Below are 14210 nucleotides of genomic sequence, written 5' to 3'. Positions count from 1 at the left end.
TCTCAGTTTTTTCCTTTTTTTGGTAAAGATTTTATTTATTTATTTGGCAGAGATCACAAGGAGGCAGAGAGGCAGGCAGATGGAGAGGGGGAAGCAGGCTCCCTGCTGAGCAGAGAGCCCGATGGGGGCTCGATCCCAGGACCCTGGGATCATGACCCGAGCTGAAGGCAGAGGCTTAGCCCACTGAGCCCCCCAGCCGCCCGCTCCATCTCAGTTTCTTGATCTGCTCTGCAACGTGTCGTTCCCCGTGACAAAATGCACCCACGCCATGTGTAGCGGCTGAGACATGTTGACAGACACGTGTGCCCGGGAGCCATCCCTCAGCCCGGATGGTTCCTGTCGCAGGCGTGCGGCCGTGGGGCCCTCCTGTCGGACGCGGCGGGGGGCGCTGGGTCGGTCCCCTGCTCACAAGCCCATGGAACATGTCTGTTCATGTCTGTTATGGGGAGTCGTGTCTGGGCTTTGAGCTGGCAGCTGGTGTGGCTGGTGCTGATCTTAGGGCTGTTCCCACATTTTCCAGGTGGGCGAGAGCAGCCTTCCCGGGGGGCTGGTCTCCCTCCTCCTGTAGGAGCTGCTGCCGCGGCCACCGAGAGCTCCCAGGCCTCCCCCTGCTCTTCCCTGCCCGCTCCTCTCTGCCTAATTCCGCGTGCTTCCCCCTCCGGGGCAGAGCCCTCTGCGCCCAGCCCAGGTTAGGGGGCCCCCGCGCAGTCTTCCAGAACTTTCTCTGCAGAGCTGCCTCAGCCCTGAGCTCCAGGCGGGTCTGGGCTGCTGCCTTCCATGGCGCCCCATCCAGCTGATGACCCGAGGGGTGTCTGAGCTCCCGTGCGCGGCTCCTCTCACGACTGAGGTCCACACAAGGGTCATTCGTGTGGGCTGGCCGGCAGCCTCTGCCTCTCTCTGGGCACTGCCCGTGTCCTCATGTCTGCTCTCTGACGTTTGCTGGACAGACACGCTTCCCCCGCTCATGGGCGCCCCGGCCGTCCGCTCCCTCCATGCCTCCTGCCCAGGGCGTAGAGCCCAGCCTGTGGGCCCATGAGATGCTGCCCACAGGGGACCCTGCCACGAAAGGCGCCACAGACAAGCACAGAGAGAAGCCGCAGGGATGCTCGCAGGCCCAGAGCAAAGGCGGAAGCCCTGCTCACAGTCGGGTCACAGCTGTGACCGGCGCCTGGGCCGAGCTCCCTCCTCTGTTGGCTCTGGGGCGTTCTCCAGCGGTCCCCGTGAGACATGGCTGTTGCCTCCCATCCCGTCCCGCCCACTCCTGCCGTCATTCTTGTGCGGGTGTTTTGCACGTGGGTTTCCAACACTTTCCTCATGGGCCCTGTGCCCCTGAAGCTCTCCTGTAACCCAGCGGAGCGGTGGCCTGTGGGCTTGAGCCTTGTTCCCTGCAGGCTGCTGGCCCACTGCAGGGAGCAGTGTGGGGACAAGGTGGGGACAAGCCCTGGATGCTGGAGGGTCGCCTTGTCCAGTGAGAGTCCAGGGCCAGGTCATGGGAGCCGCAGGCACTTGCTGTGAGGAGGAGGCTCTGGTCCCCAGAGATCTGGAGTCAGAGGCCACAAGGCACTGGCACTTTGGCTCTTGCTGTCATGGGGGGAAGTGGTTGAACTTCTGAAAGCTTGGTGACCTCAGACACGGAATGGCGGCCCGTGGCAGTGGCCTGGGGAGGACCTGGAGGCCAGCACTGCAGGGTGTGATCAGTGGGGACAGCTGCCTGCTTGGGACCTTGTGTCTGAGGAGCCGGGGGTCGGGGACAGGCCGCGGCTGGCGGGGAAGGGGCCCGGAAGCCGCTCGGACGGCTCGGCGAAGGCCAAGATCACAGCGGTAAGTGGCCTTCCGTGGTCTGTTTCAGGTGTTGGATACCTACATGTTTCACTCTTTCCTTAAAGCCCGGCTCAGCAGAAGGATGGACGCCTTCGCCCAGATGGATCTCCACACGCAGTCCGAAGAGGACAGGTGCTGCCGGCCGCGCGCACGACTCGGGACCAGACACTCGGGCAGCATGGGTTCATCTGGGGATGAATGACACGTCGACCAGAAAATCTCACATGCAGAAACCTATAACACGTGGGGCTCGTCCCCAAGAGCTTCTGTCTGGGGGGGACACCGAGCACAGTGTGCACGCCCTGCCGTCGGCCTTCCCTCTCCCGCTGCGTCGCTGCCGCCCCCCCATGCTGTTCCAGCTCTTCCCACACTGTTCCTGACAGACTTCGTTTATCTGTGTCCCTTCCAGGGGACAGTCTGTCTGTCCTCCAGCCGCTGGCCGCACGGCGGGGAGACAGGCGCTGCGCTCCCGCTCTGTGTCCTGCTCGCGTGCGGAGGAGCGGGCCGCGGGTGTCGCGTGGAGAAGAGGCGTGGGTGCTGAGGCGTGTTGTGCGGCCGTACTCGTGTCGACAAGGTGTTGCTTTTTTCTGACCCCAGATTAAACGGGATGCTGGTGAGCCCAAGAAGACCCACCATCGAGAAGATGACCTCACGGAAGTTCTCGCCCCTGCACATCGCCCACAGGCGAATGGTAGTGAGCATGCCCAACCTGCAGGACATCGCCGTCCCCGAGCTGCCCGCCCGGAACGCGTCGCTTCGCAAAGTGGACACCGCGGGCTGCGGAAGCGGCAGCATAGGTGATAACCGGCCCCGGCCCCGTCCGCACGTGGCTCCCGCCACTAGCGAGTCGCTGAACGCGCCGGGCTCTGTCTCCGCGCAGGGGAAGGCGGGTTTTGTTTTTGTTTTCGCGGTTTGAGTGTTTGAAATATTTCTCGAGTGTTTATTTTGCAAACTTATTCGTTACGGGATATGCTTTCTTACCCGTATTTTCCACCCACCAGTCACGCGCCGTAGCTAGCGGCTGTGCACGGTTTCGGTGTCCCTCACGTACATGCGTGTCTGTGTGTCCGTATAAAACACCGTGAGCTGGGGGCGGGGGGGACGTCCCGTGGCTGCTGCCTCAGGCTGAGGCCACCGGTACCCGGTGCTGCCCCCTGGTGACCGCACACAGCAGAGCGGCGGGCCGAGGGAGCAGAGCACCGGGCCGGCCGCAGTGGGGGCCGTGTGTCCAAGAGAAAAGCCCTCCATGACAGAGTAGGCGTCCCGGAGGTACTGCTGCATCTCCTTTCGCTGTTTCTCTCCTCGCTGTGTGGGTCTAGGCAGCTGGCGTCCCCTCTCTGGGCCTGTAATTCCTCTTTTGTCAAACCCAGGGATGTTTTTCACCCCCCGGCTGTGCTCGCTCCACTGTGGGAAGGTGCTCTGCCCTCTCCAGCCTCTGAACCTTCACCTGCAGCTCCCCCCACCCCAGGGGCCTTCCTCTCCTCTGGGTTTCACAGCTGAGACTCTGTCTCCCTGGGTTGAAGGGCCTACCCACACGACTGGCTGGTGCTGGTCCCCTGGTGCCACCGGACAGGCCCTTCAGTGACATTTGTGGAAGGAATTAGTGGGAGACACACGGGGATGAGGTTGGCTCTGGGCACCTGGGACACGTGAAGCCTCAGTTTGCACGTCTGTACGATGGGGTTGATGGCAATGGCCTTCTCACAGAGTGGCCGCCCAGCTCAACGAAACCAGCAGTTTCTGGGGCTTGGAGCTGCCCAGAGGCGTATCGCGCTTGTGTCGTCAGCGTGACCCTCCCGCGAAGACTCACTACCAGGTGTTTCCGTTCAGTGCTAGCGTCCTAGCAAATAAGATCCTTCCGACTCTCAGGGTGCCGTAGAAGCGGTGGGGGGCACTCAGCTCGGGGGCACGTGGAGCTTTCTGGAAGAGGCACAGAGGTTCTCGCTTGACATGGCACGCAGGGCCCAGAATGTTGACGCAGACAAGGGGACGGGGACCTGGGTCTATTCTCGCGTCTGCTGATGGTGCACGTGTCTCTTCTCGGCTCTAGCTCTGAATGTGAGTCCGAAGCCGACGTACACGTTCAAGATCCCGGAGATCCACTTCCCGCTGGTGAGCCAGTGCGTGCAGGCCTACTACGCCGACTGCGTCGCCCAGCTCACCAAGGCCATGAGCCTCCTGGCCCCCGACAGCTCCGTGCTCCTGGCCCGGTACTTCTACCTCCGCGGGGCGGTGCACCTGATGCACGGGCAGCTGCTGGACGCCCTGCTGGACTTCCAGAGTCTCTACAAGACAGACATCCGGATCTTTCCCGCCGATCTCGTGCGGAGGACAGTGCGGTCCCTGTCGGGCCCCCAGCGCGCCCAGGCCGAGCAGGTGCCTGAGCTGCGACGGCTCATCAGCGAGGTGGTGGACAAGGCCGGCGAGGCCACGAAGCCCGACGACCGTGTGAAGAACTTCGAGCTGCCCAAGAAGCACATGCAGCTGGACGATTTCGTGAGGAGGGTCCAGGAGTCGGGCATCGTGAAGGACACCGACATCATTCACCGACTGTTTGAGGCGCTCACCGTGGGTAAGCGGCCGGCGGGGCCCAGACGGTGGGGTGGAAGCTCATGGGGCCGAGTCCGCCAACCCCGCTGTGAGCCCGTGGGGGGCTCCACCTGAAAGGCAATCGCAGGACCTGCGGGGGGCGAGGGGCCGCCCTGGGGTCTAGGGGAGCGTGCAGATTCCGAAGCTGTGGCAGGCTCGCTGCTATCCCAGGCCCCACCCCCTGTGCCATCCCCACTGCCCCCCTGCCGGGGCGGCGGGAACGTTTCACATGACCCGATGGCGCAGACGGGCACACTGCCATATTTACTGCCGCTGCCTGGCTCGTTTGGGACCTTTCTGCCCACCCCCACCCCCACAAAGGGACCAGCGTCCCCTTGAGTCTGCTCCTCCGACCAGGTCTTTACGTGCTCACTGAACGCGGTACGTGGGTGCGTGTGGTTTCAGACGACATGTGTGCACCCGGCCGCGCCGTCCGCGGTCGCTCCGTTCCTCAGCCTTCTGCTGTCACAACTCACTGTCCGGTTTATTCACTGGACCTGCCGATGCGGCACAGCGGGAACGGGGCACGTCGCACCTGTCTGCGCGGCCGTCGGTGGCACCCGGGCCTCTTACTTTCCAGACACTGCCCTAGTGAGCTTCACCGTGCCCGCTTCCGTGTGTTGTGCCCGGTTGTGCCGGGTCTCCCGGGGCTGGTGCTGAGAAGCCCAGTCGGGGTGGGGAGCTGCCTGCTTGCCCTCGGGGCAGCACGGCCTGTGACACACCCACGTTGCCGTCCTGGATGTCCGGCTGGTCTGATGCGCGTCCGCTCGCACGCTGGGGGCTGCTCTGGTGTCTTCTGTCCGTTTCTACACTAGGATGTTCGTCTTTTCCTCACGCCGCGTGGGAGAGCCTTGTGTCCCCTGCAGCCCGGCAGCATCTCCCGTCTCATCCGGGGCCCCCGTGGGCAGGCTCGGCCAGCTGGGTCTGAGGGGGACAGGTGCTCACAGAGAGGCCTGGGCAGCGGTGTGTGGGGCTGTCGGGAAGGGGGAGCGTGGGCCCCCATGACTCAGCAGCCCTCAGGGGAGACCCTGCCCCTTCCCTTTGGGTGGCCTCTACGAGGACACAGGACCAGCCTGTTCAGGGGCGAGGCCTGAGATACGGTGGTGTACGGCCACTGGTGTCACTGTTCTTCGGGAGCGAGACGTCCAGGCTGTGCGTGGCTGATCCGAGATGGCACCAGGCTCTCCTGGTGTGGCCTTGTGGCTTCATGGCATGGTACGCCGATGGCTCCAGGGAGCACTGTTCTCCCAGTGGGAAGCACAGGGTCTGTCCCCACTCCTGTGGCCAGAAGTGTGTTCCACAGCCTGTAGCTGCCTGGGAAACATAGTTTAATGGCCAGACATGTGAACAGTGTCCAGCTTCCAGACTTATGCTAGCAGCAACCCAGGGGATGCCGGGGAGGGGTGGTGGGGGGAACCAGCGGACGTGGCCCACATGGATGGGCCATCGACGGCCTGGTTGTCACTTTGGTTCCGTTCACATCACAAAATTAGTTAATGGTCCCGACCCTGGGGTGTGTGAGCCGCTGTAGCACAGGCAACACCCGACGGGCGTTTCATCCTGACGGCTGCGGGTCGGAAGAGTCTGGGAGCTCAGAGATGAGCTCAGCTGTCTCAGAGCGAGTTGCTGCGGTCTGAGAACACATCTGAGATTTTGTTCAGAAGATTCCCGTCACTGTCTTGTCGTCGTACCTGTTAACAGACATTTCAGAGTCTGGTGTTGACACTGCAGGACCGGTAGCTGCCCCCGACAGGCCGCAGGGCAGGAAGGTGGACGTGTGTGCAAGCTTGGGGCCCGGACTGCCGCCCGTGCTGCGAGATGGGGGTGTGTGGGTGACGGGCACGCAAGGGAACAGCCAGCGTTTCTGGGCAGAACTGGAGACAAATGGATGTGACCTGTCTACAGGGGCGCATGCAAGAGCCGTGGGGGTGCGTGGCGGCCCCTCCAAGTGCACGGTGGACACGTGGTGCTCACAGATACGCGTGCTGTCCGCAGCTTGCACTGTCCAGTTTCGCTGCTGCCGCGGCAGGGGTGGTGGCCAAGGCCTGCTGACAGCCGCAGGGACAGCTCAGTTAGGCCATACTCACGGGTGGCCGTGATAGCCAAGTCCCTGGGGGACTGTCCCAACACCGCGTTCTGGAGCTGAAGTGGGGACGTGGCTGCCCTGGACCTTTTCCGTGTCTTTTGGCCGTTTCAGATCCAGCGGGTTGGCAGGGAGGACACGGCAGGACGGCACGGCCACCCACGTGCACAGCCGGGGCACGGCCCCACACCCACCCCCTGCCAGCAGCCTCTTCCTCCCCGTGCTCGGCTTCCTGCTTTGTGAACAGGCCGCCAACAGTACCGGCCTCCTGCGGGTATGGGAGGGTCGAAGGGACCCTGTGTCGTGTGCAGCGGTGTGGAAGTGAGCCGTGTGTGTAGCTTGGCGGCTGCCCAGCCGGGACAGCCACCGTGGCAGGGAAGGGAGCATGTGAGATGGTCATCCCTGCGGTTTTATCAGGGTGTTGCATAGAATGCGTAAGAGTTCTCTGGTCCAGACATCCCGGGCCAGTGTGTGCAGAGGCCTGTGATGTAGGCCCGTTTCAGAATATACTCAGTCTGACTGGAATGTGGGTGTGTGAAGGGCCAGAGGGGCCCCGTCCTGGAGGAATTTGGGGCTGATGTAAAGAGGAGCCCTGACGTGTTTGAACGAGAGAGAGGGAGTGCCTTCTTGTGTCTTAGGGCATTCCGGGTGCCCAGGGCAGCAGACTGTGAGGCTGTGTGGGTGTTTGTTCCTGTGCAGGATGGGTGGGGGGGAGGGGACCCACTGCATGACCGAGGGATGAGAGCAGAGGCAGAACCCGGCCAAGGCAGCAGCAGACACAGGGAAACGTGGGGGTCAGAGTGAGCCGGACTTCTTGGCAGTTGAGTGAAGTGGGACTGGGGTGGTCCCATTTCCACTGTAGGGATGAGCAGGCGGTTCCCCTACACAGCTTGCTTGAAGTCCCACCAATAACCAAGGCGGCTGGGCTCCAGACCTGGGTCTCTCTTTGACTCCAGAGCCCATGACTGTTGGGTTTAGAAAGGTTACTGTATCGGGTTCGTCTTGGTTACAAATAACTTGTTTGCTCACGTAACCAAACAATACTGAGATAGTGCTAGCTTCAGGCAAGGCTTGATCCAGTGGTGGAAGAGGGTCACCAAGGATCTGGTCTCTTTAGCATTTGTTTCCTCTGAGGACTAGCTCCCGTCATGGCCCTGGGATGCCTGCCACTGGGTCCAGTGGTGCCCCAGGGCTTTAACACTGTGAAAAATGCCCCAAGAGTTACTGTGGCTACCGGGGTCAGGCCATACAGCAGTCCCCTTCCCCGGGATCGAATGCCCACGCTGGGCATGGCAGCTGGGGTGGGGAGACCTGGGTGCTGGCGCCCCCTGCTGGCGTGTGTGGACAGTGCGCCACGTCTTGGGGGGCAGACATCTGCCCGGCCCAGGCCGTGTATGTAGCTCTAAGAAATCCGTCTTCTTACCAAACCTAGGACACGAGAAACAGATCGACCCAGAAACATTCAAAGATTTCTACAACTGCTGGAAAGAGGCAGAAGCAGAGGCCCAGGAGGTCAGTCTGCCTCTGTCGGTGATGGAGCACCTGGACAAGAACGAGTGTGTGTACAAGCTGTCGAGCTCCGTCAAGACAAACCGTGGCGTGGGCAAGATCGCCATGACCCAGAAGCGCCTGTTCCTCCTGACGGAAGGGAGACCGGGCTACGTGGAGATTTCCACCTTCAGGAACATAGAGGTGAGAGCCGGCTCGCGCTGCTTGCCGCCAGGGGGCCCTTCGCGTGCAGATGTGATTGTCTTCTCCACCGAGGACACCCGGTTCTGGCCTCCCCTTCAGCCTTACGTGTGTCCTCGCGAGGCGAGCGGGATGTGTTAATCCAGCTCCGAGTGCTGCTGGGACGGAGAGGCGGGAAGGTACGGCAGCCGCGGTGAAGGTGGCCTGTGGGTGCCCCCCAGCCCCGTCCTCCAGCCCCCAACACTGGCTGGCGCAGACTGCCGCCTGGAATTCCAAAGGAAGAGGAGCGTTTCAGGGGGCAGGAGTGAGTGACCCTGTCTGAACCCGCGGACGAGAGCCTTTGTGCGGCTGTGCCGACGGGTCACGGCCTGGGTCGGCCAGGAACGCCCGTGAACTCTCAGACACGGGCGGGGGTCCAGTCGCTGGGACTGTGTCTGACAGCACGGTCACATGGAGGCCCCTCTCCGGGGCCGTCCCTCTCCTCCCGCCCGGGACCAGGCTCTGCCTGGGGCACCCTGTCCTGCGCCCCGGCCAGCCCCAGCTCTGCCCCCTCGGTCCTGGGCCTGCCTTCCCGGTCGGGTGGCCGCCGCTGGGGGCCCAGGCAGGTGCGGACAGGGCGCGTGCGCACAGGGCAGGGGGATCTCCAGACCGCCGCTCTGCCACTTTCCCTTGCCGACCCGCGTTCCCACCAGGGGACATCTCTCTACCCGCTTCTTCTCTTTTCTGCCTCCACAGGAAGTGAGAAGTACCACCGTAGCTTTTCTGCTTCTGAGAATACCCACTTTAAAAATCAAAACGGTGTCCAAGAAAGAAGTGTTTGAGGCTAACCTGAAGACGGAGTGTGACCTGTGGCACCTGATGGTGAAGGAGATGTGGGCCGGGAAGAAGCTGGCTGACGACCACAAGGTCTGGGGGCGCGCACGCCTGCTCATCCCAACCCCCGACTCGTCTCAGGGGCTCGGGCGTGGCCCTACGAGTGCACGTCGGGTCAGATGAGGTCCCTCTAGAGGCACGGGAGATGCCGTGGTGTGCGTGGCCCAGTGCGTGGCCCGTGGCATCGGGGGACACTGGAGGAACGGGGCCGGACGCCGAGGTCTGAGTTGGGTCTTCTGGGCACTCCCTGCTCCAGTGGCCTCCTCCTCCACCCCTCGCCCCCCGCCCCCCAGGACGAGAGTTCTGGCAGGGGCACATCATCTGCTGGACTTGCACTTACAGGCCAGGGATCTGTGTGTTTTCACTGACTTGGGCCACACTGGTGGCTTTGAGTACACACAGTGAGGATGGTGCAGCCACGAAGGGCCCATGGACGGAGGCCCAGTTGGGGCGCTAGTGGGGCAGAGGGTCCGGCTGCCTAGATCCAGCCAGCAGCCGCAGCCGCGTGCGCAGAGCGTGGATGGGAACTCACAAGGGTGGCAGGTCCGGGGCATGGACCCCGATCATCGGGGGAAGGTGGGGGAGGCAGCCACCCCCCCCCGGGGCAAACATTAGAAAGCACAGACACGCCCACGGGAGCACTGGCCCTCATGAGGGAGTCGGTAACTGGGGCCCAGACCACGGCTACGGCAGGTATCGTTTGTCTGGAGTGGGGAGGGGGCCCAGGGCCTTGCCGGGTTTGGAATGTTCCGTGACTTTCAGACCATCCATCTGCTCTTAGGCCCGCTGCTTTATTTCACACAAATGGTACAGTCCAGCTAGAGCCCGCGGGCCACAGACCATCTCTGGCTATTCAAGCCGTGGCCACAGAGCTGAACGGTTGCCACAGAAATCCCAAGGCCCATGGAGCCCACGTAGCTGCAGAACACATGGGCCGACCCCGGCTATAAGCGACCAGGGTTTGCTTCACTCGGACGGACAAAAGCAGTCCCGTGACATCGGCCCCTCGCATCCGCCGTCCGAGCGGCCTGGACAAACGTGCTTTTTCGAAGGTGGTGTTGGCTGTAATGTCCCAGGCCTGGCAGGCATTTTGCTGACTGGTTAAAACGAGCGCCTCTCTCCCGCAGGACCCGCAGTACATCCAGCAGGCGCTGACGCACGTCTTGCTGATGGACGCCGTGGTGGGCACGCTGCCTTCGCCCGGCGCCATCTACGCCGCCTCTAAGCTGTCGTACTTCGACAGGATGAAGAACGAAAGTAAGCAAAGCTTGTGTGCGACAGAGCCGTGGCGTCCCGGCCGTGCCGTCCGTAGTTTTATCTGGCTGACGTTAGAACCGATCCCAAATGTCTCACTTTTTCCCTTTTTACACTTGAACACGTGTATTTTTGCGCCACACGCGTCCTTCTCTCCTCTTCCCGGGGCGCTGTGCTCCTACCAGCACCCACGGAGGGGCTTCCCCCTTGAGCTCTGAGTGACGTCCCACACACGCTGGGTGCTGTTTGCCGGGGCTCTTAGTTGCCAGCAACAGCTCTCCGGCGGCTGGTCATGTGCGGTGGGGACCGGGGGATGGCTGCTGAGTGGCTCGCGGAGTCCTTGGCGAGGTCGCTGTGTGTCACGAATGTGCCCCCCGGAGAGCCGTGTGCGTGCGGTGTATCGACTGGAGCCCAAGCGGAGGCCCCGGGTGGACGGGTCTTTTCTTGCCCTGGATGTGATCAGTTTCCCCCGTTAGCAGTTCTCCGATCACCTGCGTGCACACTGAATCTGGCTCTCACATTCTGGAAGCCATACGGACACAGGTCACGGTGCGCTGTTTTAATTTGTCGGGGGTGGATTTTTAAGTCTGGGAAATAGCAAATGGGTAGGAATAACTTTATGCATCATTTTAGCTACTTCTGTGTGTTTCAATTTTTAAATGATCTAGAAGCGAGCAGTCCTGTAATTTGCATAAGGGAGAGAACAGGGGGGACTGCTTACCTGTTACCATCACTCCGAGCCGTGGCCGCCCTGTGTTTGGTCCAACAACATCAAGTTCATGAAACAGGTGAACCACGGACGCTAACCACGGAGGACCATCTCTAGTCCTGTTTGTATGCGCTGTTTCCTTAAATCACGGCTTTGCTGAGACGGAATTTGCACGCCGTACTCAGGGACAGTGCACAGCGCCGTGGTTCTAGCGCACTCATGGGCGAGTGCATCATCACCGGAGGAAATGTTAGGACACCTTCATCGCCCCAGAAAGAGACCCTGTACTACGTAGGAGCCACACAGCCCCCAAGCAACCACTGAGCCCCCCCCCCTCTCTCTCTCTGGATTTGCCTGTTCTGGGCGTTTCTCGTACGCGCCTCCTCCAGCACATGTCCTTCTGAGAGGGGCGTCTTTCCTTAAGCTGCTTTCAGAGCCTGTCCTGGAGCAGGTGTCCCGTGTCACTCCGTCCTGGGGCTAAGCACCGCTGTGCAGGTGGACCCCCTTAGTTCACCATCGTCAGCTGACCGTGTGGGTTGTTTGTTGCAAATAATGCTGGGCACACGCATGGGTGGGTTTTGTTTGCGCATGCTGTCCTGGCTCCTGGGCACACAGCTGGGGATGCTGGCTTTTTAAAATGTTCTTCCAGGGCACCTGGGTGGCTCAATGGGTTAAAGCCTCTGCCTTCGGCTCAGGTCATGCTTCCAGGGTCCTGGGATCGAGCCCCACTATCGGGGTCTCTGCTCTAGTGGGGAGCCTGCTTCCTCCTCTCTCTCTGCCTGCCTCTCTGCCTACTTGTGATCTCTGTGTGTCAGATAAATAAATAAAAATCTTTAAAATAAATAAATAAATAAGTAAGTAAAATGTTCTTCCAGATTCAGAAAAAACACATCTCAGTTAAGTGTTGATTTGCTTTGGTGCATGTCGCCGTTTGCCACGTCGGTCGCCGTCTGTGGGATCGCTGATGCTCCCTGGTCCCAGAATCCCCCATCCTGTATCGCAGACCCTCCCCCCACTGTCCTGGAACCCCCCATCCCAGAACCCCCTTTTCTGGGAGCAGGCAGGATGCTCTGGTCACTGCAACCCCAGCAGAAGGGACTGGGAGGGTCTCTTGTCAACAGTCTTAGAAGCAGACATTAGCGGCTTGTTATTTTTTTATTTTTTTTAATTTTTTTTATTTGACAGAGATCACAAGGAGGCAGAGAGGCAGAGAGAGGGGGGGAAAGAGGCTCCCCACTAAGCAGAGAGCCTGATGCGGGGCTCGATCCCAGGACCCTGGGATCATGACCTGAGCCAAAGGCGAGGCTTTAACCCACTGAGCCCCCCAGATGTCCCAGAGGTTGTTATTTTTTTCATTAGGAACAAAATCAAACACTCCAGTTCAGCTCTTTATCTCAGTTCTCTGCCAAAGCCTTCTGACTCCTTTACAGACGAGGCACACCGTCACCTTGGTGGCCACCAGCGCCTGCCGGCTCGCTCTAATTGTCCACTTGGCTCCATGTGGTCAAGGCAGGTGGTCAAGGCAGGTGGTCAGTGTTCCTGACCCCTCGTCCCCCACAGGAACTGCTCTCGGGTGAGCAAAGCTTGACAGGATTGAGGCAGGAAGCCCGGCTTCCATCAGCAGCCTGGGGTCTGCTCAGGATGGAAGGTCTAAAAGTTAAACTTGTGAAATGCTGCACCCAACCCGGCTGGGAGGCACTGGGGGAGGCCGGAGACATCTGTGGTTGGGGGTGGTGTGGCATCTGCTGGGGCGCCCAGGCTGCTGCTGGCTGTCCCGCAGTGCCCGGGTCCATCCCCACAGCCGCCACAGCCATGGCCAGAGGTGACCGCGGGGCCCAGGCTGAGAGACAGCTCCCAGGCTAGTTGTCTCGGTTTCGTCACTGGGAAACAGCTAAGGTCTTGTGTTTAGTGGATAATCAGCGATGGCCAAGCGCAGACAGAGGTCACACTGGTTCCCAGCTGGGATGTGAGTGGCGTCCCCATCTTGCCTGTGGTCCACACTCGGAGCGGGGTGTGGGGGTGCCGGGACGGGGATGCCTCATGCTCTGGTCTGGGGCCAAGCGTCGGAAGCTCCTGGAGAGAGCCGAGAGTTTCCCGGAGAATAGGACGCTAACAGAGCACTTCATTTCAGTGCCCACGGCGGTTCCAAAGACGACCTCGGAGACCCTGAAGCACAAGATAAATCCTTCGGCAGGAGAGACTTTGCCCCACGCCGTGGACGTCTTGTTGTACACCCCAGGTGAGCAGAGCCGCTTGCTTCTGGCTGCCCTTCTCAGCACTCCGGGGACCTTGGGTTTGTGTCTGAGGTCAACCCTGACGCGAAGGGGGATGGGACGTGATGTAGTGTCCGTGGGGACCCAGGGTCTCCGCGGGCTCCGCCAGCTCTTGTCTTCACGAGGTCGAGTCCACGAGCGGCTGCCGAGCTCACTCAACAAGTAGAAACCCCCCACCGCGTCAGGGAGGCGGCAGCTGGGGGCCCACGGGGACTGATAAGGAGTTGGGGGGTACCCCATGGGGACTCTGCTCTGCTCAGCGGTTCCCCATGCCGCACGGTGCGCTAGTTTGGACAGCGCTCACACTCACACCCTTTCCTCCGGGGGCGCTTGATCTGGGCCTGCTGTCCCGACGGCTGTGCCCCGGATCTCGTCTCGAGCTGTGGGCATGCGGGCGCGTCTGGGCGCGTCCGAGGACACGGCTGATCTTCATGGCACGCGGCTGTGCAGCCGGACTCCCGCACACGGGCCCCCCGGCTCCCTGCAGGCTGCAGCAACGCGAAGGCCAGACAGGAACGGGCACCGCTGCGGGTCTGAGCAGGACGAGGACGCCTTCCTAGAAGCCCTCCTTGTCGGGACTGCGGCAGGAGGGTTGCTCGCGGGCTCGCGGAGCTGGGAGACAAAGGACCTCATTCTGGGCAGGAAAGAACCCGCGTCCGGGCGCTTGGCTTGGGCTCACGGAGGGTGCAGCGAGCGACTGCGATCACCGCGCCGTGCTCCCCTGTCCCCTCAGTTCTGCCTGCACAGTGTCCCCCAGCTCGCCGGTTCCAGAGGAACAAATGGCCGCTCAGTGGCAAAGTCGTTCCCCGGCAGACGAGGACCCCACAAAGTGACAGACGGAACGTGGAGGAGGACAGAGCCCAGTCGGACCTCGCGCCACTGGAGACGAGCCGGACGCCTGCAGTCAGGGCTCCTGTTG

The 14210-nt window shown here is 61.5% G+C and overlaps 1 protein-coding gene across 2 annotated transcripts in view; it reads left to right on the top strand.

Annotated features, from left to right (window-relative positions):
• The window catches only part of DENND3 (DENN domain containing 3), a 50372-nt gene that overhangs the window by 24206 nt on the left and 11956 nt on the right, over positions 1 to 14210 (top strand). For both annotated transcript variants that reach the window (XM_044244868.1, XM_044244867.1), the window contains exons 11-17: positions 1850 to 1953; positions 2419 to 2618; positions 3872 to 4393; positions 7926 to 8185; positions 8918 to 9088; positions 10183 to 10312; positions 13150 to 13257. In XM_044244868.1, coding sequence (XP_044100803.1) covers positions 1850 to 1953; positions 2419 to 2618; positions 3872 to 4393; positions 7926 to 8185; positions 8918 to 9088; positions 10183 to 10312; positions 13150 to 13257 — 1495 coding nt within the window. The remainder of the gene's footprint in view (positions 1 to 1849; positions 1954 to 2418; positions 2619 to 3871; positions 4394 to 7925; positions 8186 to 8917; positions 9089 to 10182; positions 10313 to 13149; positions 13258 to 14210) is intronic.

This window comes from Neovison vison, chromosome 4 (assembly GCF_020171115.1).
Source record: "Neovison vison isolate M4711 chromosome 4, ASM_NN_V1, whole genome shotgun sequence".
NCBI lineage: Eukaryota > Metazoa > Chordata > Mammalia > Carnivora > Mustelidae > Neogale > Neogale vison.
Note: the sequence above shows the minus strand (reverse complement) of the source record. Positions and strands in the feature narration are given on the sequence as shown.